Raw genomic sequence first — 27,954 nt, forward strand, 5'->3', positions numbered from 1 at the left:
GAGCAAAGAAAATAAGACAGGAAGTAAAAGAGGAATTAAAACAAGAATCTTCTACAGTATGCCCATTATCCATCTACACACTTTTTTCATACATCTTCATGCAAAGGCTAAGTTGCCTTGGCAACTGCCAGAGTGCTAGAGCTATAAAGTCATGAAGTTTTTCATAAATCATTGCAATCAACATGTTTTCAATAACACCACACCAGAACATATTTCACAGCATCACCAAACACTGTCTAGCATATTTTTTTTCTTAATTTTCCTCCAGCTTGTATTTGTACTGTAGATAGGAAATATATCTACTAAGTCATTCATTTAAATAAGCATCCGAAGGTGATCAAGTCATCCCTTTAATATATGTTTAGCATGGAGTAAGGTAAAACAGAAGGAAATATCTTAGTAAATTGTTCAGTTGCCAAATAATTAAATACATTCGAGGAAATGATTTTAGTCAGGTTTCCATCACTCAGATGATAGCCAAGTAAATCATTTTGTAAAACAAAACACTGAAATCTTTTCCTTTTTAGTTTTGCTCTTTGAAAGAACTAACTCAACTATGGAATATTCACTTTTAAGTTTCATTCTACTATTATAGATTGAAGATGGATTGCTATACAAAACCCCAAACAACTGGGACTTTCTGTTACATAATTTCCAGATGGAGAATTTAATCTGTCAAAGGATATCAAGTTGCCATTGATTTATTTAGTCCTCTGCTGAAAGGGTATTGAAAAAATGAGGGAAAAAACCGTCATGTAATGAAATAGCTGATTGAAACCCAGCTGATTTTTTTTTTTTTAATGTCCATCCCTCAATCATATTTTCTTAGTAGCTTATGTGAGAAAAGCCAATTATGCATGCAAAAATATATAAGTATAGTATATTAAAAGTCAAACACAGCATAATACAGGAAAGTGTAATCTGATTAAAAAGGATCAGAAGCTTTTTTAAAAAGGTGATTGATGCTGAAAGAGAAGACAGGCAGACATCAACAAGCAGGTGTGACAGGGCAGTTCAAGAGAAGGCACTTTGTCTGGGAGCTACCAAGTTCACTTTACTGGAGAGACCATAAACAACAAACAGGAAAATCCTTCAAAGTGCCTTTCTTTTTCTGAAAAGGTGGGGAAAGAAAATCCAAATTAATTACCTAGCGGGGGGAGTTCTTTTACAAAGGTGGCTTCAGATCTACAAAAAGAAATATTTCAAAAGGATCCAAATGACAGAAGATTTTTTTTTTAAAGTCCACAAGTCCTAGCACTGTATCATAAGAAGCATGCTTGTAGCAACTGTGAATGTTGTTACAGTGTTCATCACATGCAGGAAATAAGTGACTTGGGATAAGACAGAGGTAGAACTCAGCTGTTGTCTTAAATGGGATTATCATAATAGTTATGATGACATCATCCTGCATTTTACTAATAAATTATAAAAAAGGCAAGACAATATTTTCTTCTGCAGATCCAGCTGATGTTCTATCTTAGGAACTCTTGGAAGCTAGTTAGCTTGTTCAGGTGAGCATGTGTAGGACTTCAATTTGGCTACTGAATGGGACGTGCAGATTGGCCCCATCTTTTCTATCCTGACTTCTACAGATTTAGCTGGCATTCAAAAAAGAAATAGTAATTCTTATTTGCCTGATAATGTGGTACCCTGTGTTTTATTATGGAGCTGAACTCTTTGCAAAGAGGTACTCACACTCAAAGCGATGTGAGCTCATTTCCGCTTTCAGAAACCTAGCTGAAGGTATGGAATTCAGGAAGAATAAAGGGCAGAAATATACTCACATCTCCATTTTTCACCCATGTATATGCTTGATTTAAAAACTGATTGCTTGAAAAAAAATTATGTAAGATGTTTTTAAGCCCCACAGCCAACGTTACCTCTTAGCAACTGCCTGAAGAGCAGCCATTAAGATCTCTAACTTTTGAACTAGGAGGTTTTTGACTTTGCATTTTTAGTACACAAAAGAAGTGTTCAGGTATTGATTTAGTATGCAAAAAATTACTTAGTTTCAGCCACCACTAGTTTCAATAACAGTTTTATAATTTTCTTTGTCCAATCTCTCCCAAATCTCCATGGAAAAGAAATAGATACTGTATATACTTAATTCCATTTTGACAGTACATTCTGAACACTATTGGTTATTTTATGTTACTTTTTGTAACAGTCTTCTTAGAAAATATCTAAGGAATTAAATATTATCCTTCCTGCAGAGATGACTGAGCTGATATATAACTGAAAGAACAGATGTTCACTCCAAAACAGCTTCTTTTCTCCAAACAATCAGGAGAAATGATTCTCCTGGAATGGTTCTACAATAAGGTTTGCTGTTTTAAAAAGTTTTACTATAGTTGTCTGGGTATACTATCTGTGGCCAATTCTTATATCTATCTTCTAAGGGATTTGAATGCTAGCTCTAGTCACAGGGATTTGCATGCCATCCCTAGTCACTGAGTAATCTGTAGGCTTAGTTTTGCTTGTACTATGATCTCAAAAACTGATGGAAAGCAAGCAATAAAATAAATAACTTTGGACTGTCATAATTCATAGCCTGTGGATACTTCTCTAAAGTCATATTAGAAGATGGTATGCTAAAATGAAGGATGAGAGGAAGGGGATTCTGTAAAGTCATTAAAATGTTTATACAACATTATCATGATCTGGTAAATGTATTTATTTATTTTCCCAAAGGTGCTTTTTAAAGAGGCAACTGGACTTTCTGGTTTTTTCTTTGAAGGTATTTTGCTTCTCATCCAAGAAGCTTCTGCAGATCCTCAGAAGCTGAAGAAGCTTCTTGGATGAGAAGTGAAACATCTTCAAAGAAAAAACCAGAAAGTCCAGTTGCTTCTTGAAAAAGTATGTTTGGGACAACAATGATCTGGATGACTGAGAATCTCCATAGATATTTATTCTTTGTGTAATTATTAATAGCTCTAACACTTCTAGATAGTTGCAGTAAAGTTGAAAACCAGTCATTAGCAGAAGTGAAATTAAGACCACTTTTAAGAAAGTATCTTCAGTAACAGGACCGGGACAAACACTTCAAAAAACATGTCTATTAATCTTCTGAATATTTTAAATAGTGGAATATCTGATCATAGTTATATAACTACTAGTCATGGCAATTATTTACAAACAAAACTACTAAAATTCAGTATTTAAATGGTCAGAAGAAGCAATTAATTGGCTATTATAGGAAACAAGATAGGATAAGTTTTTTCTTGTGATCCAGGTTGTTGTTACAGTTTTTTTTAAATTAAAATTCAGTGGATACAATCAAAACTAAATGAACAATCGTTTGAAAATATATTTGAAGCTTCAAATGAAAGTAGTGAAAACAACTCTATTGAATTCTTCATTTTGCTAATGAAGATTTCTGGGAACCTCAAAAGTGTATCTGAATTATTGTTCTATGAGTTTACAGGGTTTTTTCTTATGGAGCAATAGGGCAAAATTTGCAATTTTATTAGGATATCAGTGTGTTTAAACACAATTTAACAGAACTACAGCTATCAATAGATATATATTATGTAATCAACATGAGTAATGATGGTAGCGAAGAACACAATGTGAACACATTATTCTCACACACAAAATGTAAGATAAGGAAGTTCAATACAGAAGGCAAACAGATCATTTGTAACTCAGATATGAGTTACACATATTCAAAAACCTTTTGAGTGGTGGAAAACAGAAGTCTCAGTTGATTCACTAGGCTCATCTTCCATCACAATAGCTGAATTTCATTTCCAAACAAACAACTGGTTCTTTTCATCTTCTGCTGAAATGCAATCCTGAGACAAAAAAGTTGTCCCAAATTTTGTATCAAAAGAGATCTGTTGTAAGAATGAAAAGGAGTACAAAACACTACAAAGATGAGGATTTTACCTGAACCAGTGCCTTTGTGGTACAAATCTGATGCAAGGTACAAGATATTGTCATTTGATTCCTCTTTTTCTCTGAATGAAGTAGCTAGCAGTAAATCAATGTAAGGCAAGAGTCTTTCCATCCTGTTATTTTTTAAATGGTTCTGTGCCATTTTTAAAATCACACATTCAGCTGAATTCTAGATATGAATTCAAGGACACAAGCAACATCCATTTCTATCTCCTAGAGATGTAAAATAATTGGATTTCTAGTGGATTTCTAATTGGATTTCTATTTTTTTAACCAATGAACAGATGACTCGAACCAAACCTCTACACCAGGGGTGATTTATCATTTTCTTCCAGAATGTTTTTTATTAAAAAAAAACTTTCCCCGACTAACACAAAGTCCTGGAATATCCTTGTGATCTGCTATCCAGATCTACCCAGGTCCAACATTGCTTAACTTTTAAAAATTATCCAACTTTATCTTATTGTAGATTAATAGTAATTTGATTTGAAAAGCAGAGCAACATAGTATTGGCATATTAGGTCTGATTTGCACCCCTCCTCAATAATCAAATATACCTAGACTATATTTGAAAAAAATAATCAATACAGTATGGATCAATCTTTCATAAAGTATATTTCAGGTAGCTATGAACTATGAAAATTGTGGATTTCTTAAGGTGATTCAAGAATTAAGTTGCAGGGATGAGGTATATGTTATTTCCCATTGGAAGGCAAAAAGGAACTTCAATGTATCTGGAATCATGATATTAGCAATTATCTGCAGTTCTTTAAAACAGTTTAGTATGTTCACAAAGCAATTTAGTATGTTCCCATATAATCTCAGTTTAGTATGTTCCCATACAATCTCATAGCAAGTATTATCCAATGGTGCTAATTTAATCTTTGTCCTTAATGTTTGATCATTCATGATCTAAACATGAAAATCATAACATATATAGTTGGCAGAAGAAATTACTAACTGAAAGATCTTGATATTAAATTTGGTATTGTATATATTTGATTTTATTATTAAGATACCAAAATTAAATAATTATGTCCTTTGTTCCTTTATTTATTCAGGGCATACTTTTAAAAAAGGATCATCTGAGAAAGCAAGTGATTATCAGTTATTATGCTTAATATCTTTTTCTGATTTGCCATTATTTTACAAATGTTATTGAGAATTTGCAGAACAATTTTGTCCAGTAAGCCAAATAATCAGAAAAAAAGCTGGAAGAAGCAGAATAAATCTAATCATAGAATAATGAAATGCACATACCACAAAGTTATAAGCATACAGTTGAAATCCCAAACTGTGGGTCTGCTTTAGTTATTAAGATTTAAATGAATAACATTTAAAACTCAATAATTTTTGAAACTACGGGGTAAACTACATAGATCAGTAAGATAAAGAATGCTAATTGTGATTAGAGAAATAATAGCACATAATAGAAAAATCCTGAGCATAATGAATTGTATAGTGTGATTTTTACTCACTTTCTTGAATAATTTTCACTGAGAAATGATCTAGGGCTAAAACATTTAGGCGAGAAATATGATAAAGATCTCCAGAATACTACTACTATTAAATATATTTTAAGTGGTTGCTTATCTAAATTCTTCCCCAGATTTTTTTTAAACCTACTACATGCAGACAACAGGTAAATAAAGAGAAAACTGCCCTTTCTTCAAAATAATTTAGAAAAATTCAGTAATGCAATTATTTCTTTTGTTTTGAAGTGATAACAACTACATCATTCAGTTTTTCTGGCATGCATAGCAATCATACAATGTAATCAAGGTAATCAATGTATTAACCTCCCAAATGAATGAGTATCAAATTAGCCTCTATGTAAAGATCCTTCTCCATTCAATAGCTGCACCAACTTGAAATCAGAGGTGCACTTCAAGTCCTCACAATGCCAAGGGTTTTAGAAGTCTTAGCAAAGTGGGAGAGTTGAATTCTGAATTCTGATTCACAGTTGATTATATGCTGTTCCAGAGTAAACAATGTTTCCTTTGGAATTACAAGGTGAAATTTTCCAAGAGAAAGAACTTCTGCCTTGACCCATTTAGCTCCTCAGAGCTGCTCCATCTTCCCTAAAATCAAGATACCACCATGCCTTGTCCCTCATTCCCATCCTCTGGAATATCTGAAGAACAATGACAGAGATTACAGCAGCATTTCTGTAATATCCAAATAGCCAGTTGCAGAGAGTACTAGTCTATTGAACAAGTGTACTTGTCAAGAAATTTAAAATATCCACTGTGAAGCTATGGGCATCAAAATTATGGGGAAGATTTATATTGATTACAATCTAAAACACATCAGAGCTGAATCAAGTCTTTTTAACCTATTTATTGAAATCTTTTTATTTTCTTCGAAACTCTGAATTATTATTATACCCTTAAAATAATGCACATTATTCCAAAAGTAAAGAAACTATAAATTCTTGAGTTCTGCAAACAATATGGAGGAGAAATAATGACATCATTGATAAAATTACATTTTGAAACAGAACGTGATCTCATGATTATATCCCATGAAAATCATTAAAAACATATGTGGTGTGTAGTGCAATATACTAAAAAGTGCCTCATGTTACTGGCTGATACATACCCAACCCTTCAGATTCAAAGAGACAAGTATCATCCACTCCCACATCTCTGCACCAAGATAGGAAATTTGCTGTATTGTCCCGTGCAAAAAAAGATCCAGATGGAGCATTGGCTTTGCAGTGGATTTTCCTCACTGGCATTTTCTGTAACACAAAGAGAAAGGTGGTTGTGAATGGTGGGCCATCTTTGCATACAATGACGACTCATACAAAGGCACAACCTGTGGAGGGCTAGTTTAGACCATGAAATGATCCAAGACTTGAACTTGATAGCCTAATGATATTTTACAACTCTATAAAAAGACTGAAATAGTTTGAAGCAATATAGAATAAGACTGGGGGAAGGCTGAAAGTATGCAAAGAAGGCAAAATTTTAAATCAAATAGAAGACAAGATCAGGGTGGAGGTATGGAGATAGTAACAATCGGGCACATTAATACCCAGCAAGACAAATACTAGGTCTCTAGAAACTTATAAACAATTAACTTTGTAGACATCTGACTTGTACAAAACAAAGGTAAGCAATTACATATCAGACGACCAGAACAGACATGGAATAATCTTGTCATAGAAGACCTGGCTATAAAATGAAAAAGTTAACAAGGGAATGTAAACCAGAAACAATCTCAGAATGTTGTGAGGAAAGATAACATTTTTAATAGATTAGGCCAACAATCCAAGCCACCAGTGAAGACAAAACATAACATTTTCTCAGCCTTGCAGTCAATATTAACAGAATATTTTTCCAAATGTGAAAATAAAAAAAAATAAAAAAATAAACAACCCAAGAGTAGATCACTCTTTTTGCAACCATGGCACAATTTGTTCATCAACTCATCTTCTCTGCCCAGCCTCATCCACACTTTGGGTCAATTATATCAGAGGTTCTAAACCATTTTTCCGTCATAGTCACCTTCTAAGCCTCATTTACTTCTGTAACTTATAAAAATATAACAGGCTGGTGGGCGGGGACATATAGTCCATACTGAAAACTACTGATATGTGCAAAGAATGGTGTTTTGCATCATTTGATTGTAATGTAAAGGCTACCTAAATGTTTTTTTGCAACCCACCAAGTAGGAGATGCAGGCAATGCAATGATTGATGAGTGTCAGTCATGCATGAATGTGTGCTTTATATTCCTCCTCCCTCTCTCTCTGTACATGCTTGTTTTCCCTGTAACAATAAATGTTGAATCATAAAACAGTGCATATTTTCAAAGAGATTCTTTGCTTCTTTGAGTATTCAAACAAATCACTTCATTGAAGCTGTTTCTTGAAGCAATTAAGTCACCTCCCTTCCCTTGAAAGCATAATGGACATGTCATTTTGATTAGCTACACTCTGACAAATAAACTTTTGACATGTGCTTCAGTGAATACAGCACTCTCCTCTTCCAAAACATCTTGCTCAAGCTTTGGTGAGCCATCGTGAAGGATACATTACTATACTTTGTCCAGCGTGTTCTTCAGAAAACCTGAGAAGGCTTCTGACCAAGTATAGTTTATGTGCAGAATCTTCTCCTGGCTTTGGAAGCAGTACTCAGGAAGTTTTGGGTCAACATTAAGTGCATTTTACTTTTTTCAGTGAAGAAAACTACTTTGCCATGTGGTACAAATATCTTTGATGAAGCAAATCTTAATTGTTCTTCACAGACCTCTTGTATCATATTTGGATTTTGGTCTTCTATCTGGTTTACCTCAATACCACAACAATCTTGCAGAGTGCATGCCCCCTGTCCTCTTACTTTCTTTCAGGATTATATCAATTAAAACTGTAATACAGAACCTGTAACACAGCTCTTTCTTTTAAGCAAACATTCACTGGCAAATTAAGTGACTGGCTATTATTATAACATAATTAATTGGTTATTCTTTACATCTAAGATTCTTTATTCTCAAAAATTTCCCACAACCCATATAATTCTATGCACACTTTTCATGTTCAACTATATTTTCACAGTGAGGTATACTTGGACTTTGAGAAGTATGCCTCAGCCATTGGTCACAAAATTATGCATGATCAAGAGAAGAAGGTGGAGATGACCGGAATAAATTTAATGTAATAATAAAAGTAAATTAATTATTCTTCACAGTTTTCAACTTCTGTCACATGAAAAATGGCAAACTTTGGAGAAACTCAGTATGAATGTCTGCAGAGAAACAATGAGAACAATTAAGATACATGTATCATGACATCAAATCACTGATATGATTTATGTCCTTTGGAAATTAAATCATGACTGACATGCCATAATTTTTAAAATCATACTTGTTTTTAGATTCTACTGGAATGTTAAGATCACACTGAAAAGGTTTAAGCAGCAACATAACATCCACTGGCTCAAGTTGTACACTCTTCTGTTATTACTTAGGTTTGTTAATATTCGACATGCATACTAAGTATAACATGAACCAAACCAATATGCCTAATCTTCTATACAAAAACAAATTAAGTCTTCAAAAATCCCAAATCAGATCAATCCTATAAATCACAAAACAACTACTTGTGCTTGGCTGGAGATTTAAAATATATAGAGAATAAGCAACCTATCCAAGAGTTTGTCAAAATGACTACACAGGCATTGTGACAGTGCAAGGTTAAACCATGATGAACATTTGTATGACATTATTATGTAAATAAGAAAGCTTTGCATCATGATATTGTGATGTAGATTTCAGGAGTTGCTCCATCTTAATTCCCCATGGATACAAATGAACATACTTAGGAATGTTTCTAGAAATAGAAAAATATGCATATTTATGTGGGTCACCAAGATTAAATGAATTTATTTGTGACACGGTACATACGTTCACAAACAGATGTAGCAATAATATGCACATTCAAAGTTTTCTCATCTGTGAGAAAGTTAGCTAAAAATAAACAGGTTATAATGTTCTGTTTCTCCATTAAAATGATTTATGGAGTATCTGCTTCTGTTCTGGAGCTGGTTATTAAATTTAAGATTGTATTTAAGCCAAGTCTTGGGAAGTACAAATGATGTCTGCAAAACCTTCCAGCTTTGAGTCCAGACATAATTGCATGTAGGGAAAAAACCCAAACAAACAGCCTTAGACAATTCTTGGCAATATCACAAAACAGTCATGGGGAAGGGCGCACATACAAGCAACACAGAATTGACTAGGTTACATTTAACTGGAATTACTGGAAAACTAACTGTATGTGATATATGATTCCACTAAGGAAAATTATTTCAAGTAATGGAATCATTTTGGGAGCAGATTTTGCTATAAAATCTCAAGTCATGTATTAACTCTGTTTAGGCCATTTGACTCAAAACTAGATTTTGAGATGTTATTTGCATTCCACATCATAGTGCTCAGGCCCACATGTACTTAAAACTGCATACAAACATATTGGGAGGATCCCTCTGTCTGGGATGTTCTACAGGAGAAGCAACAGATTAATATTAAATGGCAAACATGTCAGGTAAAGCATCTGGGATGGAAAAGTGTGTAAGAGCCAAGTATTTCCATTTTCCTACTAACGCCCAATCAGTTTTTGGCTTTTTGCTTATCAGAATTGTGAAAGCCTATCAGGAGTAAGAGAGAACTAGATGTAGAAACTAAGCTTTTCTGGATAACAAAGCATTTGTCCTTTTTGTTCCAATTGATTAGGTAGGACCGAGTCAGTGTCAGTTCTTATCAACCACACAGATTTTCTGCATGATGATTTGTTCCTAGCCTGGTCTTCAATGTCTTTCAACACTGTACCAACTTTCACTATAAATGAGTCCATCCATCTCGCTGCTGGTCATCCTCTTCGCTTTCCTTTCACCTAGAGCAAGGGTTCAAACTTGATTTCATTGAGGGCCACATCAGGATTGTGTTTGACCTCAGGGGGCCAGGGTGGGACTGGCCAGGGTAGGCATCGCCAGCTCATCACTCGTTCTGGGGGCACCTATGGTGCCCCACGAAAACTGGCTCCTGAGTTCAATTTTCCGCTGTGAGGCTTCCTGTAACCTCCCAAGCTCCGTTTTCACTGGCACAGGCACCACAGGCCAGTCCTTTGCTGTCTCCAAGCCAGTCCAGCAGGCCAGATCTAAGCACCCTCTGGGTCAGATCCAGCCTGTGGGCCTTGAGTTTGACACTCCTCACCTAGAGCATTCTCCAGAAAGCTAGATCTTCACATGATGTTGTGATCAATTTGAGCTTGATCGTTTGTGCATCAAGTGAGAATTTGAGTTGATTTATTCAATGATCCATGGGTTTGTTTTGTGGCTGTCCAGAGCGTTCTCAATAATCACTGAAGTTTAAAAGCATCAATACTTTTCCTATTCTTCAATTTGCACTTCCATGGGGTGTCAGAGGAAATACCCTGGCTTGCACTGTGCTTTTTGTTGGTATAGAAGATATCACAGCATCTGAATATCTTTTCCAGAGCTTTCACGATTGCTTTAGTAAGTACTAGTCTGTGGCATTTTTCTTGACTGCTCATTCCTTTACTGTTGATGGTTAATTGTAAAAGGCAGAAGCCACTGAAGTATCTTTGTGCTATACATTGATACCCATTTCCTGAGTCTTTTCCCAGAGCTGACATGCCGATATACATTGAGGTCCAATTGTAGGCAGTATCTGCTACTCCACCCCACCCCCCCCAAAAAAAAACCCTCTATGCAATTTAACAGAAAAGAAGGCAAAATATTAAAATGTCTTTTTTTATCCAGTCAGGTGTTCATTTGCATTGTGTTACTTTAGCATAAAAATGAAAAAGGCATGGCTATTATGGCTTTAAAATCATGGTACTTTGGCACTGAAGAAGTGAAAGAAATACAGTACTTCATTTACTTCTTTCCCAATACATTTACAAACACTTACACATAATTAAAATCTCAATTTTTATTATCCTCCATTCAAAGTAAATTCTAACTCTGAAATATAAGATTTATTTAACAAAGATTTGCTGTTAGATATTTCATCAGATAAATCCAACTGCTTTTTAAAAATGACTTGAAATTCTGCAGTGTTTGGAACAGATTGTCCAGACCTAATTAGGTTTCCATATGGCAAAAGTGACTTTTGTTGACATAGCAGTGTATAGCCAGAGTTAGCCTAAAACAGCAGTGCACACAATTACTCCTATCAAATATCAATACACCCCCATTCCCCACCCTGAGTCTTGTTGATGTGCATGCAGGCAGTTTAAGGCAGGATGTGAAAGTGAGAGTGAAACAGATGATGTCAGCCTGGAAAAATGTGGCCAGGTTCGTGCTCACACCCCAAGAGAGGCTATGGATATATGAAATCATATGGAAAAAGAAATAAATTGATATAATTTTTCCAAATGAGGCTCCATCGTTCTATTTTACAAACATTCTTGCTTTGCAGATATTCAAAGCATATTTTAAAATCTTTAGAAAAGAAAAAGGAACTCATTTTCCCTTCCTTCCTTCCTTCCTTCCTTCCTTCCTTCCTTCCTTCCTTCCTTCCTTCCTTCCTTCCTTCCCTCCCTTTTCTTTTTCCCCTTCTTTCTGTCTTTCTTTCTGTCTTTCTGTTTTTCTGTCTTTCGTTCTTTTGTTCTTTCTTTCGTTCTTTTCTCTCGCAATTAAGTAAGCCTAAAAGAGAAAGCTGCAGTGAACCAGGCTGCTTCTCCAAGGGAAAGAACCCTGATGGGCTAAATCATTTCAGTAATCTTTTCTGTCCATTGTAGCTATCATTTATACATACATATAATCCACTAATTTCTCAGACCTTAAAAAAAAAAAAGACTCCTTTGTCTGGAGAAGCTATCATTTTCATTCTGTAAATTCCCTCCTAGATTTTTCCTTTATGAGTTGCTCTGCGCTCTTGGGAAAAGCACATGAAGGAGAATTTCTTGGACTGCTCTATTTCAGATTGCAACTGCTGGAATATCATTTTTATTCCCTTTCCCCCCAAGAGGAAAAATATCCTTGACATACTAGAAGCCTAGTATATCCAGCAATGGTTGGCTTCTTCCCAGAATCACATTCTTCACCAAGAGAAGGGCTGCTTGCCTGCAGGACTGCAAACTTAAGTGCCTGTCTATGCAGACAGTAGCGGTTCGTTGCAAGAAAAAAAACAGCTTTGGGATACGGTTCACTGTGATTTAAGGTGAATGAATATTCAAAACAAAACATAGAAAAGCAAGTATGGAGGAATATGATTTTACACTAAAATAACAACAACCACCGAGCAGTCTTTTCTAACCGATGAACTCCAGGCTGCAATTCCTATCAACTGCCAATGAAAAGATGTTTTTGTTTTTTAAATGCAGTTTGGTCATCGGCTAAAAATAAATTGAAAAACCATTTAGGTCTATGGCATTATGCTTGACTGGAAATGGATTCCTGAAATCCAAATTTATGGGTATTTGAAGACATACACTGATTAAGGCAAATTATTGGCAGGATGGAAACTATTGAAATCATGATAGAGTTTGACAAGTTTAAGAATGGGTGAAACGTGCCCTCACTGTTACTTTGCATAGCAATGCAGTCCTCTAATTTCAAAGTGAAGTGGTCTTGTTGCTTTACTTTAGTATACTTCAGAGTCGTTCTCAGCATTTTCCCACAAAGTCAGTATGAACTAGAAGAGCTGTCCTTCACCTCCATGCCCAAATTAATCTGTGGGAGTAAATCTATGTTGCTTTGCATAGATATAATATCCATGGGTTTAGATCGTATGTTCAGACGAAGCCAGAGGGAAACATAACATAATCTTCTCTGGTTTACTGGAGCCTGCTTTATGTGTCAATGTTTTCGAAGAATGCTTGATAGCTACCAATAGAAAAATGCTACAGCCAGGTTCTTAATCAACCAGATCTGGTTATGGGAACGTACCACCTCAGTGTGGCAGCAGTTACCTCACATACCAGTTATTTTCAGGAGTAATTCAAAGTACTGTTCATGCTCTGTAAAATTGTGTATAACTTTATATCTGTTTTTTTTAAATACATTCCTCCAGGTAAGTATCTTCATGAAAACCTTTTGTTCTGTTCTGCCAACTTCTGAAGCACATTTGGCAGAAATTCAAATGAGTCTGTCTGTGGCTATTCTAGAAGGAATTTCAGGAGGCAGGGTGATTTTCTGACCATCTCAAATAGCTCTCTACCCAAAGGTAAACTTGTTCAGATAGGTCATTGGCGGCAAACCTAATGCACTGGAAAGACTGTAAAGATAAAGAAAATGTATGCAGACTTTGCCTCAATTATGATTACTTATATCATTTTACCATTCTGCTTTGCCTTTCGTATGTTTTTTCCCCTTTATATTGCCTTTCGTATGTTTTTTCCCCTTTATATTGCTCTTTTATTGCACAATATTGTATCTGCATTTGTCACCTTACACACTAAAGTCAGAAACAGATTTAACAAATATACAGAGCATTTATGCACTACAGGCTACTGAAATAAATTCTTATGTCTCCCCTCCAACTTTATTATACCCTATTGTAAAATGATCTTTCTTCAGTGCATCTACTTTATACACATCAGATGTGTTAGCAGAAACCATTTTTCTTCTTCATCCATAGAATGTGGTACTTGAATGACTTCAAACAAAATATTTTATACATACCTTATTGAATCTGTTTTTACAATAATCTCCTACATAATTTATCATCAAAAAGTTTGACTATATACAGTACATGTATAACTTATTCTACCTAAATATATCAAATGAGAACCCTATTCTCTAGAATTGATAGCTAATAGATAGATAAAATATAGTGATAGTGATATATATTTAGTTTATTTTGTCACTATATTTAATTGTGAACAGATGCTTGTATTGTTTATGAGAGTCTGATCAGGTTAGGTGGATATCGATATCTAAGTGTGGTCCTGTCATTCATTGCATGAAAAAGCAGTGTCATTTTCCAGAATGGGCTGTAGCTTATTATTACTGTGCTTGAATGACATAAGTGGCAGGTAACATCCAGTAGTGTTTTGTTGTTTGCCTTTTAATTCATCCTCCCTGGAAATCAATCTGGTTTTGTTGATTTATATATTGATCTCACTGGGGTAGTTAATCAGTCTCTTGAATATCTGGTTTCATTCCATTAAATTTCATTTTATCAGTTGAGTCAACAAATGTTACCAGAGAATAGAGTCTAGTTATAGGTGACAGATTTGATGGTGTGTTCTTAGTGGAAGCTGGAAATTTGTACATGCAGATAGAATTCTATAGGTTACCTGTATAATATGATATTTATGCGTACATTGTCGAGTTTCACTGTGGCATCAAATTAATGGAAACTATTGATATCATGATATAATTTGACAAGATTAATTTCCATGGGAGATTCATTCTATGAGATTCAACTCTATCAGAGATTTATTTCTTTTATCTCAACAAGAAGTATGACTTTATGCAATATTCAGAAAGATGATGAAGTCATCCTAATTAAGTATGTCTAAATGGAGGCCAGATAATTTTCCCATCTTGGATGTAGATACTTTAATCTGATTTCTAGAAGAGCCCTGTTGTTCTAAATAGTTATTTATAATTTGGTGATGACCAGGACCAATCTGGAAATAAACATATATGCTTTCTTAATCAACAGGGTATTTCGAACCCCTTCAACTCCATCAACCCAGATAGTATGACAATATGTAGAAGGCAGGAGACTTCAGGCTTTTCAATGTGTACACTTCAAAATTCAACAGGAAGGCTTGCTATTGCCAATATCAACCATCACATCCAATAGAGGAAAGGGATGTAAAATATTCCCTGTAAATGTATACTGCACTTTTAAAAGTTAAAGAAATGCTTGTTACATGAGAAGTTCTAGAAATAAGTATTTTTGTTATGGAAAGAAGTCGCTGCTTGTCATTTCATTCTGATTAACTCAGCAATTTGTGCTTGACTATCAAGCTGAACAGTGATTGAAAAACAGAGTTTCTTATAAACTGCTGAGTCACTGGAAGAAAAATGGGGGGGGAGGAAAAATATGAAATGAAATGAATGAGGAAAACAGGAAAAAACAGAAACTCCATTGCATTTAAATGAAGTTTGGAATGGAATTACAGTCTAACTATTATGTTATGCAGCAAAACTGATCTCACGGGGGATAGACTCTGTTGTTACAGCCTCAAACTCTCATAGCGTCAACCTCAAACTGTCACACCCCATTCCTAAGAGGTCCATAAAGGGGCCATGCATAAGTGCACCAGCATGCCTTTGTCCCTGTCTTACTGTCCCCATTTGTCTGTATTTACTTCCTTTGTTCATGTTTATGTTCATTCTTATACCTGCTATTTTGTACATGTTTGACAAACAATCAAATAAATAACTAAATAAATTCTTTATACATTCTCATTTTCCCCAAGGGAGGGAGGAAGGAAGGAGAGAAGGAAAGAAGGAAGGAAGGAAGGAAGGAAGGAAGGAAGGAAGGAAGGAAGGAAGGAAGGAAGGAAGGAAGGAAGGAAGGGAGGGAGAGTCGGCAGACTGGTTCTGCTTTTTTCCTTTCAACCCATATTGTTGCATCAACAAATGCAGCATCAAAAAAGCCCCACTGGATTGGGCCAAAGGCCTTTCCTATCTGTATTCTTACAGAGATATTTACTGTGAAGCCCAACTGCAAGACATGGGCGCATTATTCTCCATATAATGATTAATTTATAATGACTAGTTGCTACCAGTGGCTTTATTTTATTTGGATTCCTATATTGCCTTTAATAAGATCTGCTGAAAATTGCTCCAACTGCATCTTTAAAATTTTGCTTCCTTTCACTAATCTTATCTGAGGTACACCTTAACTGAAATATAAAGTTGCTCTGCCTTGATTCTTTCAGTTGAAAGAGGCTGACTTAATGCCTCTGATCATAAGAATATTAATGGAACTGGGATTCTGATAATGTTTGATTCAAGATGGCATGACCATTCTGATCTGGAATTTCAAAGATAGTACTGCTTTGAACCAGGATACTAAGTTTAAGGGACATATTGATCAATGTAAAGCCCCTTTCTGAATATAAACAATTCTTTTTAATACTGGATCATTATCACCCATGTATATGTTTTTAGTAGTTAAATAGCCCAGGGTTAGAAAATACTTCTCTTTTGGTTATGAATTCCCATTATGTGTTATATGAATCGAAGAGTTAGTGGTTAAAAAGAGGGAGAAAGATGTATTTCTGTCTCTAATATATTCCTCTGTTGTGTCCTTTTAGAAACATATATTCCTAAAATACAAGCAAACTCAGAAATTATAAAGAGTCCATAATTTTACAAATTCTGATATCCTTAAACAAGTTTCTGAAGATTAACAGTACTAATAAAAAGCTAATATGTTTGATCAATTCTTAATATATGATGGCTTGAACCAAGGGTTCTGTTTTGTAAGATTAGATGTTTTATAAATTTAATTGAATGGTGATAGAGGATAATACATGATAAGCAAAAATAGAAATACTATATTTTTTTAAAAAAATCTCATATTGTTAATCAACTAAAAAGTTAGTTTTTAGAAACGGTAGAAAACTATTTTAGGAACATTCTGTTAACTTTAAAAGATTCTTCAGATGTACATTGTAGAGAACTACCATCAATTATTTCATTACTCCAAATCTTGTAAGCCACAACCATTCTTTACAAAGAACAGCCTTAGACTCTCACTTTTTAAAATTGCAGACAGTAAAATCTGACTAATCATAATAAAAATTCTGTGCAGATTCCCAGCAGCAGTTGGGATCACATGGAATGTGTTGCCATATTCAACTTATCTTCTTTGGTTTCACCTTATTTCTTAATGGATAGTCTCATGGTAGGTAGTTGTCCAAAAATTACATCCAGTCCCACTCTCCTGCAAAATTAGTTCCAAATGGTGCTTTACCTTTTAGGGGCCAGCTGGAAATCCCAGGACAGCAATTTAGATAATATAAAAGTGTGTGTATGTATGTGCCCATGTGTAGATAGAAAAGACAGATAGGTTTTGCTGACATTTATGAAATTGCCAGATATTCAGAGAAGTTGATGCTGTCACTCAAAATGTTCACTGGGAATTTCAGTCTTGATTTGTCTGAAATTTAATTTGACATTCTTCTAAAACATTTCATTTCTCTTCCCTCTGTGATAAAGCTTAATTTTTTTTCTGTAATTCTTTCAAACAGAGACCACAAAGAAGCTGCTGAGATCTGGGGAATACAAAGCTGGATAAGTCTTGGGTTTTTTTTTTTCTTTAATGGCTCCATGATTTAAAAAACATGCTGGAATGTTAACAGAGGGAGCCAAATTTCCAGAACCAAACTTAACTGAGTGAAATTCTGAAACAGGGCTTTTTATTGTTTACCTCTTTGATAAGAAAGCTGAGATACTTACAAAAACAAACACATAAATGCACTTGCTTCAGACCCTTTGCTTTTATATGACTCATTCAGATAAGTTATTAGCTCTTTTTTTTTTTTTTTGAATAGTAAAACTGATATGATTGGAGTTAAACATTCAGGAAGTCTCTATATTACACCGATGATTTTTTTCTCTGTGAAATATGATGACTCTGTGTAAAATGATAAGCATAATATAAAAAGACAAGAAAACAAAGCATTGAGAAATCAGCACATTCATACATACAAAAAATTTGGACTTGTTCTCTTTGTTATTATTATTTTTCCAAATGTATTTTACCACTCCTTCAGCAGTTGAAAGCAGTGTTAATACACTCCCTGTCCATTTTATCTTCACCAGAATCATGTGAGATACAGTAGGCTGACCTAAGAGATTGGCCTCAACTCATCCAGAAAGCTTTGTGGCTGATGGACCACAATTTCGTCTCAACCCCTGTTCAGGGCTTTAATTGTCAATCACAGTGAGTTGGTTATTTTTTTTCTCTTAATTACATAATACGTTTTAGAAGGCAAAGATGTGCTCAAGTCTGGAGATAACATGGCCACCATTCCTGCAAAATGGTTTATCCCAGTCTTCCTTTTAGCTATTTTTAACTCCCTAGTCATGACAATGTATCTCTAACATTATTCAGTGTTCTGCCATCTAACCAAGTCTTATCTTACTGAATTTCAAACCCAAAGACTGAACAGGTCTCACAAGAAATAAGTTGTAGGCAAAAGGTTTAGAATCAACCACTTTTTAATTAATTGATTGAATAAATCTTCTTCTGCTCTAAATCTGGAATACTGAATCCCAGACCATCTAACTTAACCCTATATCTAACAGATTAAAAGTGATAAAGTGTAATCAATCACTTTGGGACTCTGTAGTAAAGAGGATGATTGTCTACATGTGCCTGGCTTTGAACAGGATAAAATTGGTAATAATGTTTGTTTTGTTTTTCATTTTCCCTGACATAATAGCCAAAGGCACCAAGAAACTTCTTCATAGAATAAAGTGTAAATAAATCAACTCATTACATCAAATAAATTTGTGAAGCATTTTATTTCGGCTTAAAATTTAATATTTCTCAGAACTAACAAACACAATCTGTCTGCCTAACATCTTTTTTTGCAATATAACACAAGTATAAAAACAAAATCTGGAGAATGAAGAATGCATCGCCAAGATAATATACCAGAGAGCTCTAACTTTTCATAATTTTCGATTTAAAAATCTTACTGGCTCCTCAGAACTGATGTAGTTACTTAGTTCTGTCTTGGTCCATTATCCACTTAATTTTAAGTATAAGTTCTTAGGAATTTCTATAAAGCTAAACTTAGACATATATTTCTGTTCAGAGCTGTGACACTATGAATAATTTAGGCTCCTTATGCTCACAGTCTCACATTACAACCTTCTAAGCAATTACAAAGTAATTGGGCCATTTTAAAGTACTTAAGGATAACATGATAGTGATATATTATCATGTCTCCAGTCAAGCCAGAATGGAATCACCTTCTTTCTATAATTAAAACAATACACGGTATTTCCTTTTCCTTAATGCAGAACAGGTAAACACTCTAAAAATGATTCAACAGTAGTAAGAAAACAAGTAAACACAAAACCAAGTAAATTTAGCATTTAGGGCAGGAACTTTATCTACGTATCTGTAGAAAAATCAAATGAGTCTGACTCTGGAAATGATTGCCAGAAGTGAGAAACTTAATCTGTACCTGAGGGTCATTTTGCTCATCACCAAGGCAGATTAGACAGTTTTATTCACTCACTGGAATACTGGAACAATTGCTTTCCTGTAGCTTAAATGATATTGTCTAGCAGCAAAGAAAGAACAAGGATAGATAGATTCAGTTGCAAAGGACAAAGGTAAATTGAGAAATGGATTGTCCTGAAGCTTGTTTCTTCTCATGCACAATTTCATCTTAGATGGCTTGTTCAAAGAGATGGCATTGAGTGAACACTTTGACATTTAAAATATGGAATCCTATACTGTGCTACAGTATTATATGTCTTGTGTTTCACATCTTCAAAAAGGGAGACCCTTGCCTAGTTGAAAATTACAGACCAATCTCCTTATGCTGCGTCACCTGTAAAGTCATGGAATCAATTATTAACCAATCCATCATCCTCCACTTAGAAACAAACAACCTACTCTCCAATAAACAATTTGGTTTCAGAAAAAAACTATCATGTAATCTGCAACTCTTACACTGCAAAAACATATGGACTACACAACTTGATCAGGGCAAAACAATAGATGCAATCTACATAGACTTCTGTAAAGCCTTTGATTCAGTGGTACATGACAAACTACTACTAAAAATAAAATCCTATGGTATCTCTGGACAACTGCATAACTGGATAGAAGCATTCCTGTCAAACAGACAACAAATGGTCAAAATTGGGAGTGTCCTATCAAATTCTGTACCTGTCAATAGTGGTGTTCCCCAAGGCAGTGTTCTAGGACCAACTCTCTTCATACTCTACATAAATGACCTCTGTGATCATATTAAGAGCAACTGCGTTCTTTTCGCTGATGATGTAAAGCTGTTCAATATCACAGACAATACTGCTACCCTTCAAGAAGATCTTGACTATGTATCAGAATGGTCAAACAAATGGCAACTTCAAATCTCAACAAATAAATGCTCTGTCTTACATATTGGCAAAAAAAAATCCGAAAATAAAATACAAGCTGAATAGTCAAGATCTTGTTGATGATCCAAGCTCTGTAAAGGACCTTGGAATACTCACCTCTAATGATCTAAGTGCTAGTGCCCACTGCAACTACATAGCCAAAAAGGCATTAAGAGTTGTTAACCTAATCTTACGTAGCTTTTTCTCTGGTAATATCACACTACTAACTAGAGCATACAAAACATTTGCTAGACCAATACTCGAATACAGCTCATCAGTCTGGAACCCACATTACGTATCTGATATTAGCACAATTGAGAAAGTCCAGAAATATTTCACAAGAAGAGTTCTCCACTCCTCTACTCGTTGTAGAATACCTTATGCCACCAGACTTGAAATTCTAGAACTAGAAAACCTTGAATTACGCCGTCTTCGGTCTGATTTAAGCATGGTATATAAAATCATACATTGCAATGTCCTACCTGTCAATGAATACTTCAGCTTCAACCATAACAACACAAGAGCACACAACAGATACAAACTCAAGGTTAACCGCACCAAGCTTGACTGCAGGAAATACGACTTTAGCAACAGAGTGGTCAATGTCTGGAATACTCTACCCGACTCTGTAGTTTCTTCCCCAAACCCCAAAAACTTTAACCTTAGACTGTCTACTATTGACCTCACCCCTTTCCTAAGAGGTCTGTAGGGGGCGTGCATAAGCGCACCAACGTGCCTACCGTCCCTGTCCTATTGTTTCTTTTATTTTTATTTTATTTCTCTTATATGTACTCATTTCATGTATTCATAATTATGTATACACTTTTACTTATCTCGTAAACAATTGAAAAATAAATAAAATAAATAAATAAATAAATAAATCTTCATTCCATGTGGACAACTTGCTGCTGGATCACACCTGAACCTTATTTGTTCAGCCCACGTTCAGCCTTGTAATTGCAAAACTACAGAGAAGTGCAAAACATTTCATTGTGAAACTTCATAAAACATCTTGTTCTGAATTCAACTGCTGATCTGAATACCAAATAGATTGAATTCAAAACATTCACACACACACACACACACACACACACACACACACACACAAAGGTAGCCTGTTTCATGTTCAAAATAACACATCTGAATTCAAATGAAACTGTTTGCACATCCATGGTTATATTTAAATTGCCTGTAGGTTATCTGTTATCAGCTGCATCATGGGAACAAATTCCTGTTTTACAGCAAATCAACCATTTAGGAGGGATTACTGGGACAATTCCCCTGTTAATTTCTCCTCCACCCCTTATCAGCAATCTTGTTCACTTTAATTTATCATCTCCTACCTAGCAACCAATTATTATTGCTGTTTCCTCCTATTATAATCTTGATTAGGTTTGCGGAGTGAGAAGGTAAACATTCCTGTCTGTGAGTCGAGTTTGGGCAAGGTCTCAGTAGTAAGCAAGATCTCATAAACTTTGCTCTATTCTTTTTCTTTAATAAATGAAGATGAAATGATGAAAACTCTGAATTAAGAAAAACCAAAAACCTGAGGTTATACTTATAGATGATATTGACAGTGACTGTGTGTCCAGTGTTGGATTTCAATTTGATTGCAATAGCACTGCCTACCTATAAAAGGAGGGTCTTCACATCTTATGGAGTACTTTCTGGCTGGCCAAGTTACTCATACAGTAGAAAGATTATACAGAAAGTTGCAGGTAGCCCTTAACTTGTGACTGTTCAAAGTTATCCTAGACATCCCTGAGGGCAATCATTATGTTTTCCTGAAAATAAGACTGGGTCTTATATTAATTTTTGCTCCAAAAGATTCATTAGGGATTATTTTCCAGTTTGGCCTAATTTGGGGGAAATGTGGTACTAAATGCATCTGGATGGTTGACAATCTTAACTGGGGTTTACTTTTGGGGTAGGGTTTATTATGAGCATTCCAAAAAATCATGTTAGGCTTAGGCTTAGGCTTAGGCTTATTTTCCAGTTGGGTCTTATTTTCAGGGAAACATGCATATGACCCAGATTCGAAGTTCTAATGGCTCCCTCCAGTCACATGACCATGCTTCAAGTGCTCAGCAATTGAGCCACATTTGCAGAAGTTTGCAGCATTCCACAATCAGATGACTATTTTATAATGGTTTTGCTGAAAACCATAATTTTTATTTTTTTTTGTAAAACTGTAACCCATAGCACATCATTGGTTTGCTACACAGCCATGGCATTGGCCACTTCAGTGCTCCATCCCTCACGTCTTGGAACAAATTAAATGAATGTACAGTGTTGTTAAAAATGACTTTGAAACAGACACAACTTTGAATTAATCTTTGATCTTGAAGCTACTTAATCAAGTGGAATAAAACAGGTAGTCCTTGGCTTACAACAATTCACTTAGTGACCCTTCAAAGTTAAAACAGCACTGAAAAAAGTGACTTATGACCGTTTTTCACACTTGCTACCTGTTGCAGTGCCCCCCCAGTCAGGTGTCAATTGACTCATATTTATGATGGTTGCAGTGTCCTGAGATCAAATGATCATCTCTTGTGACCTTCTGACAAGCAAAGTCAATGGAGGAACCAGATTCACTTAACAACTGTAGTAATTCACTTAGGAACTGCAGCACAAAAGGTCATAAAATGGAGCAAAATTCACTTAACAAATGTTTTCACTTAGTACTAAGTGAAAGGACTACCTTTATGGCTTTTTCTTTGGTGGGGGGGGGAGCTTTTTGGTTGGCCGACTGCTGGTTCCTGCCTTTCTACTAGAGGCAAAAGGCAATGTTCATTATTAGCTCTCTTTCAAGTTTTTCCTCCAAAAAAGCAAAGTAGTTGGGCTGAGAGAAGGCGACTGGATCAAATTTACTAAGTGAGCACTCAAGCCTAAGAATGGTTTTGAAACTGAATCTCCAATAACTCATTGTTAGCTTTATTAAAATGACAGTGTTTCAAGAAATATTTACAATTTAAAAATCAAACAAAACAGTCTTTTTAAACGCAACTATTTTATTTGTCAAGATGGTTTCCACTGCTGACTTATGTCCCTTTGTTTCTATAGACATGCTCTCATGATTAATTACTTCAAAGTATCAATGTTCCTTCCTATCTGCTACTCCAGCCCTTTCACATAATTCTGCATATATAATTTCATCTAGTTTCTTTCTATAAAGAAACCTGAGCTTTCCCCCAAGGATTGAAATCATTCCAAGTAACAGTTAGATTTCCATATGTTCTTCACGGAAATATATTCATGAATTTACAATGATCCCTCCAGAAATATTGCACAGACAAAAGTGTAGAAACGCATATAAAATTCTGCACACTACCTAACTTCTTTTATTTTTCTGAATTTCACTGAAATCAGTTTAGATTTTTTTTTCCTTAACAAAAATGTGCCACACTGACATAGATAGATGGATGGATGGATGGATGGATGGATGGATGGGGATATGGAGGTAGGTAGGTAGGTAGGTAGATATGATATATAATATAGGGTGTGTGTGTGTGTGTGTGTGCGTGAACTTTCTGTAAATTACCAGCTCATTTTCAAATCTTACATCTGGACAAATCTTGTATACGTTACTTTCATAAACATATATTTATAGAGAGAAATAAAAGAAACCTCAGCTAAGCAAGGATAAATCTCATAAATGAGAGGAAATATGCATGTCCCAGAATAATGTTGCAGGATCCAATTTGGGTTGGTCATCGGGACCAGAGGTTCGTCTTCTGAGTTTTCAGACTTGTGCTGTAGGCCAACCTCAGGGAATTTCTCTCTATGGTAGAATATATCTATTTAACCAATTGGCTAGTGTACATTGAACATCTGCCCATTCCATCTAATTATGCAGGATTCATTATCAACATCAGTTCTTCTTTCATCACCATCACTTCCAATAGTTGTATAATACTTGCTCATTCACAAAGGCTTCCTTTATTTCTGTAACAATATGGCTGTTGGGGAACTTTCAATCATGTTTCCTTGCACAACATTCATTGTCAGCTGCTTTACCTTTTTGGCTCCAAAAGTATGACTGGCAATTTCAGATTTTCATGAAGAACTGCAACAGTAAGTTCTACAACAGTTTCAGAACTCCTCCAAATTTAAATTATTTTGAGGGAGGAAGCACATGAAAAGTATACTGTGAGCTTAAATTGATTTAATCCAATTTAACCAAGACCACTTCTCTATATCCTCAGAAGGAAAGAAGGAAGCTTATGCAGTGCATAGGAAACAAGAGGTACTTGGGGCCATTCTGTGAATATTAAGTTAAGTGACTCCTATTCTCAAAGATTGCAAAAAGAATAATACGGGTTCCATTTACAGGTAGTTTTTGACTTACAACCACAATTGAGCCCAACATAAATTCTTTGTTAAGTGAGTTTTGTCCCATTTTATGACTTTTCTTGCTATATTTGTTAAGTGATATATTTTGCTATGTGAAAAATGGTCATATGTCACTTTTTCGGTGCTGTTTTAACTTCAAACAGTCACTAAATGAACTATTGTTAAGTCGAGGACTACCTGTATTTGAAAGAAAAAAAATGCTTAAGATTTAAAACTTTGGAACTTATACATACATACATACATACATACATGGGGGGATGTCTATGTATATATGACTTATTTTGTTTGCCATAAAACAACATATCTCCCAGTATCAGGTTTTGTGAACATTTTCTATTAGCTAGTTATTGAATGCAGAACTTTGAACTTATTTATTTATTCATTCATTTTATTTACATACTGTCTAATCAACTGCCGGCTCACAGCCGTTTATAATAACAAATTCATGATTCAGGGAGGCTTTCTTGTTGAAATGGGCATACCACAGTCTCTTTTAACCCTAAACCCTCCCACAAAGTGGTATTGTCAATTTCCTTTAGCTAGACAATTATACCTATGCCTGCTGTCCAAAGGAGACAGAAGGGGCAAATGTGCAGAACGCAAATAGCACTAGCAATAGCACTTAGACTTACATACTCCTTCCAAATAGTGAGGATCAGGCTGGAAAGCATTCTGCCCAGTCCATCAGAGTCCATAATCCAAGCTAAAATGTGTAAACATTTCCTCCTTTCCTCCACCAGATCCCATCCATAAGGAGTCATGGTTTTGGTGAATTGGAGCTATTTGGCCACAAAGTGATTGTAGTAATCAGTTGGGATGTTTACTTGTCTCATTTCTGCCTAACAAAAAAATTAGTAACTGTAAACAAGACTGCCAGCTGACAACCCAGCAAAGCAATAAGGAAACAGAAGTAGAGACACTTCACCGCTGTGTAGGCCCAAACTTAAGTTCGAATCTGTGCTTGGTAAATTTTATTCTTTGTGTTTTATCACCCGCAATCTGAGATTTGCTACTCCCATTTTATCTCATAGTGTTCCTTTCTAATACAATGAACTAATCAGGATAAAAAAAAACAGAGAGAAGCTGTGTGCCAAAAGCTGACTACTAGATATCGCCTACCAAGCTGCAGAGAAATTGAAATAACCATCAGATCTGTCAGAATACATGAGATGCCTGAAGCAAAACCATCCCACAGAGACATCCTAAGACCAGTCATTTTTATCTGGACTAGAAAATGATCTTAAACAACAAAGATCTAGAACATTATGCTCCCTGTTTCCAGATCTTCATGCAACAACTCTGAGGCAAAAATTAAATTTCATATACAATGGACCAGAGATTACCTAGAACAAATCATGGTGATTATGAAATCTCAAACTCTTTCAGTCTCAACCTTAGGAAACTTACATTTGAGATTGAAAACATCCAACATTAGGGATGAGTTTGGAAAAAGTAGAAATTTGTTCTCATACTATATAAAACCAAGGGAAGGGACAGGAATATGGCTTTATCTAGGTATAGCATATAGCATGCCCAACTCACTATTTAGATTTTTTTTAAAAAAAAATGTTTGTTTGTCCTAAATTATGTACTGATTTTTCAGAGTCTCTGGAATATGGATGCAACTTGATAGGCAAGATAAAAATGCAAGTAGCTTTACAATCTTATGAAAATAATCCTGTCCAGATGGATTAACACATGTTAACACTCTGTTATACCCTCCCAATTCAAATCATACATTAGAAACATCTTTGCTCCAAATTCTAAAAAGAAAGTTTTTGAGAAACTGGAAGACATTATCCTTGCACAAAAGTAGTAATACTTGAGTTGATATTGATACTGGTAGCAGGACGAAAATATAAGGCAGTTTTAGTCACTCATTCTGCAATTCACTTGTCTTGCATGCATATGTACATACAGATAGTATTTAATAATTGTTATGTTTGGAATGATTAGTTAACCCTGTAGTTTAAAATTTCATTTTCTGCTGAACTTGGACCAAAATAAAATATGTTTAAACTTGGTTTGAAAATGCTACTTTATGAATAGCACTTCTATGTCATGCTATCTCAAACTGTGAGTGGGGAGGTACTTTTCTGGAAGTACTCCTATATCAGTGGTGGGATTCAAATTTTTTTACTACCGGTTCTGTGGGCGTGGATTGATGGGCATGGCTTGGTGGACATGGCAGGGGAAGGATACTGCAAAATCCTATTTTCTCCCCACCCCACTAACCTGCTTTCCAGCTCTGTTCTCCTGTGCAGGGCAACAAAAGAAGACCCAGCCGATCAGCTGGGACTTGGGAGGCAGAGAGTAGATGGGGGCAGGGCCAGTCAGAGGTGTTATTTGCTGGTTCTCCAAACTACTCAACATTTCTGCTACCAGTTCTCCAGAACTTGTTAGAACCTGCTGAATATCATCTCTGTCCAATATAGTATCAAACTCTCTCTCTAAGGTCCCTTCCAGCTCTATTTTGATTGATTGCTTGATTAATTGCTTGATTGAAAAATAAAATGAAAGATGTTTTATACCTATTATCTGTATACTTGGGATAACTTTCATGAACTGCACTTCTCTTCTTAGGGAAAATTGGCACAAGTGAAATTAAGAACTGATATCATTATTGATTCTGGTCCACTGGCATAGTGTCCAGCCATTACCTTCTACTGCATTCATTGGCTTAATGCCCTTTACTGGGTTTGCGTTAATAAATTATATTCATGTTATTCTATCTGTCCTGCTATTAACACTCAGAGTCTGAAAAAAAATCTCATGAAGCACTATTTTTTTTTTTTTGTTAAACCGGACATGATCGCTGATGCTATGATAGCTGAGTTCCCAGATATAAAAGGTATGACCTTATCGCAAACTGAGATAAAATGCTCATGTAAAAGACCATAACAATGCTTGCATGTTAAAATTATGCAAAGATACCCAGTTTGAGAACTAGAGACAGAATCACTTCATCTTCTGGTTTAAAGTATATCCTTTCATTTCAAAACCTAGAGGTTTTTTTTTTCTCTTAGCAATAATGCCAGAAAGATACTCTATCTTTGGATACAGTTGGAATAATACTGTGAATATTATCCTGATAACTACTAATGCACATGTTATTTGAGTTTAACTCTTCAAAACACACGTGT

The 27,954-nt window shown here is 35.2% G+C and overlaps 1 protein-coding gene and 1 long non-coding RNA gene across 3 annotated transcripts in view; both read right to left on the reverse strand.

The window, feature by feature from the left end:
• The window catches only part of LOC148128145 (uncharacterized), a 230,148-nt gene that overhangs the window by 62,777 nt on the left and 139,417 nt on the right, over window positions 1-27,954 (reverse strand). The gene's annotated exons all lie outside the window — the stretch shown is intronic.
• Window positions 1-27,954, reverse strand: part of GAS2 (growth arrest specific 2) — a 148,215-nt gene that overhangs the window by 61,175 nt on the left and 59,086 nt on the right. For both annotated transcript variants that reach the window (XM_026706390.2, XM_087921246.1), the window contains exon 4: window positions 6,499-6,640. In XM_026706390.2, the coding sequence (XP_026562175.1) occupies window positions 6,499-6,640 (142 nt within the window). The remainder of the gene's footprint in view (window positions 1-6,498; window positions 6,641-27,954) is intronic.

Source organism: Pseudonaja textilis, chromosome 1 (assembly GCF_049901715.1).
Source record: "Pseudonaja textilis isolate UNSWEBS1 chromosome 1, rPseTex1.2, whole genome shotgun sequence".
Classification (NCBI taxonomy): domain Eukaryota; kingdom Metazoa; phylum Chordata; class Lepidosauria; order Squamata; family Elapidae; genus Pseudonaja; species Pseudonaja textilis.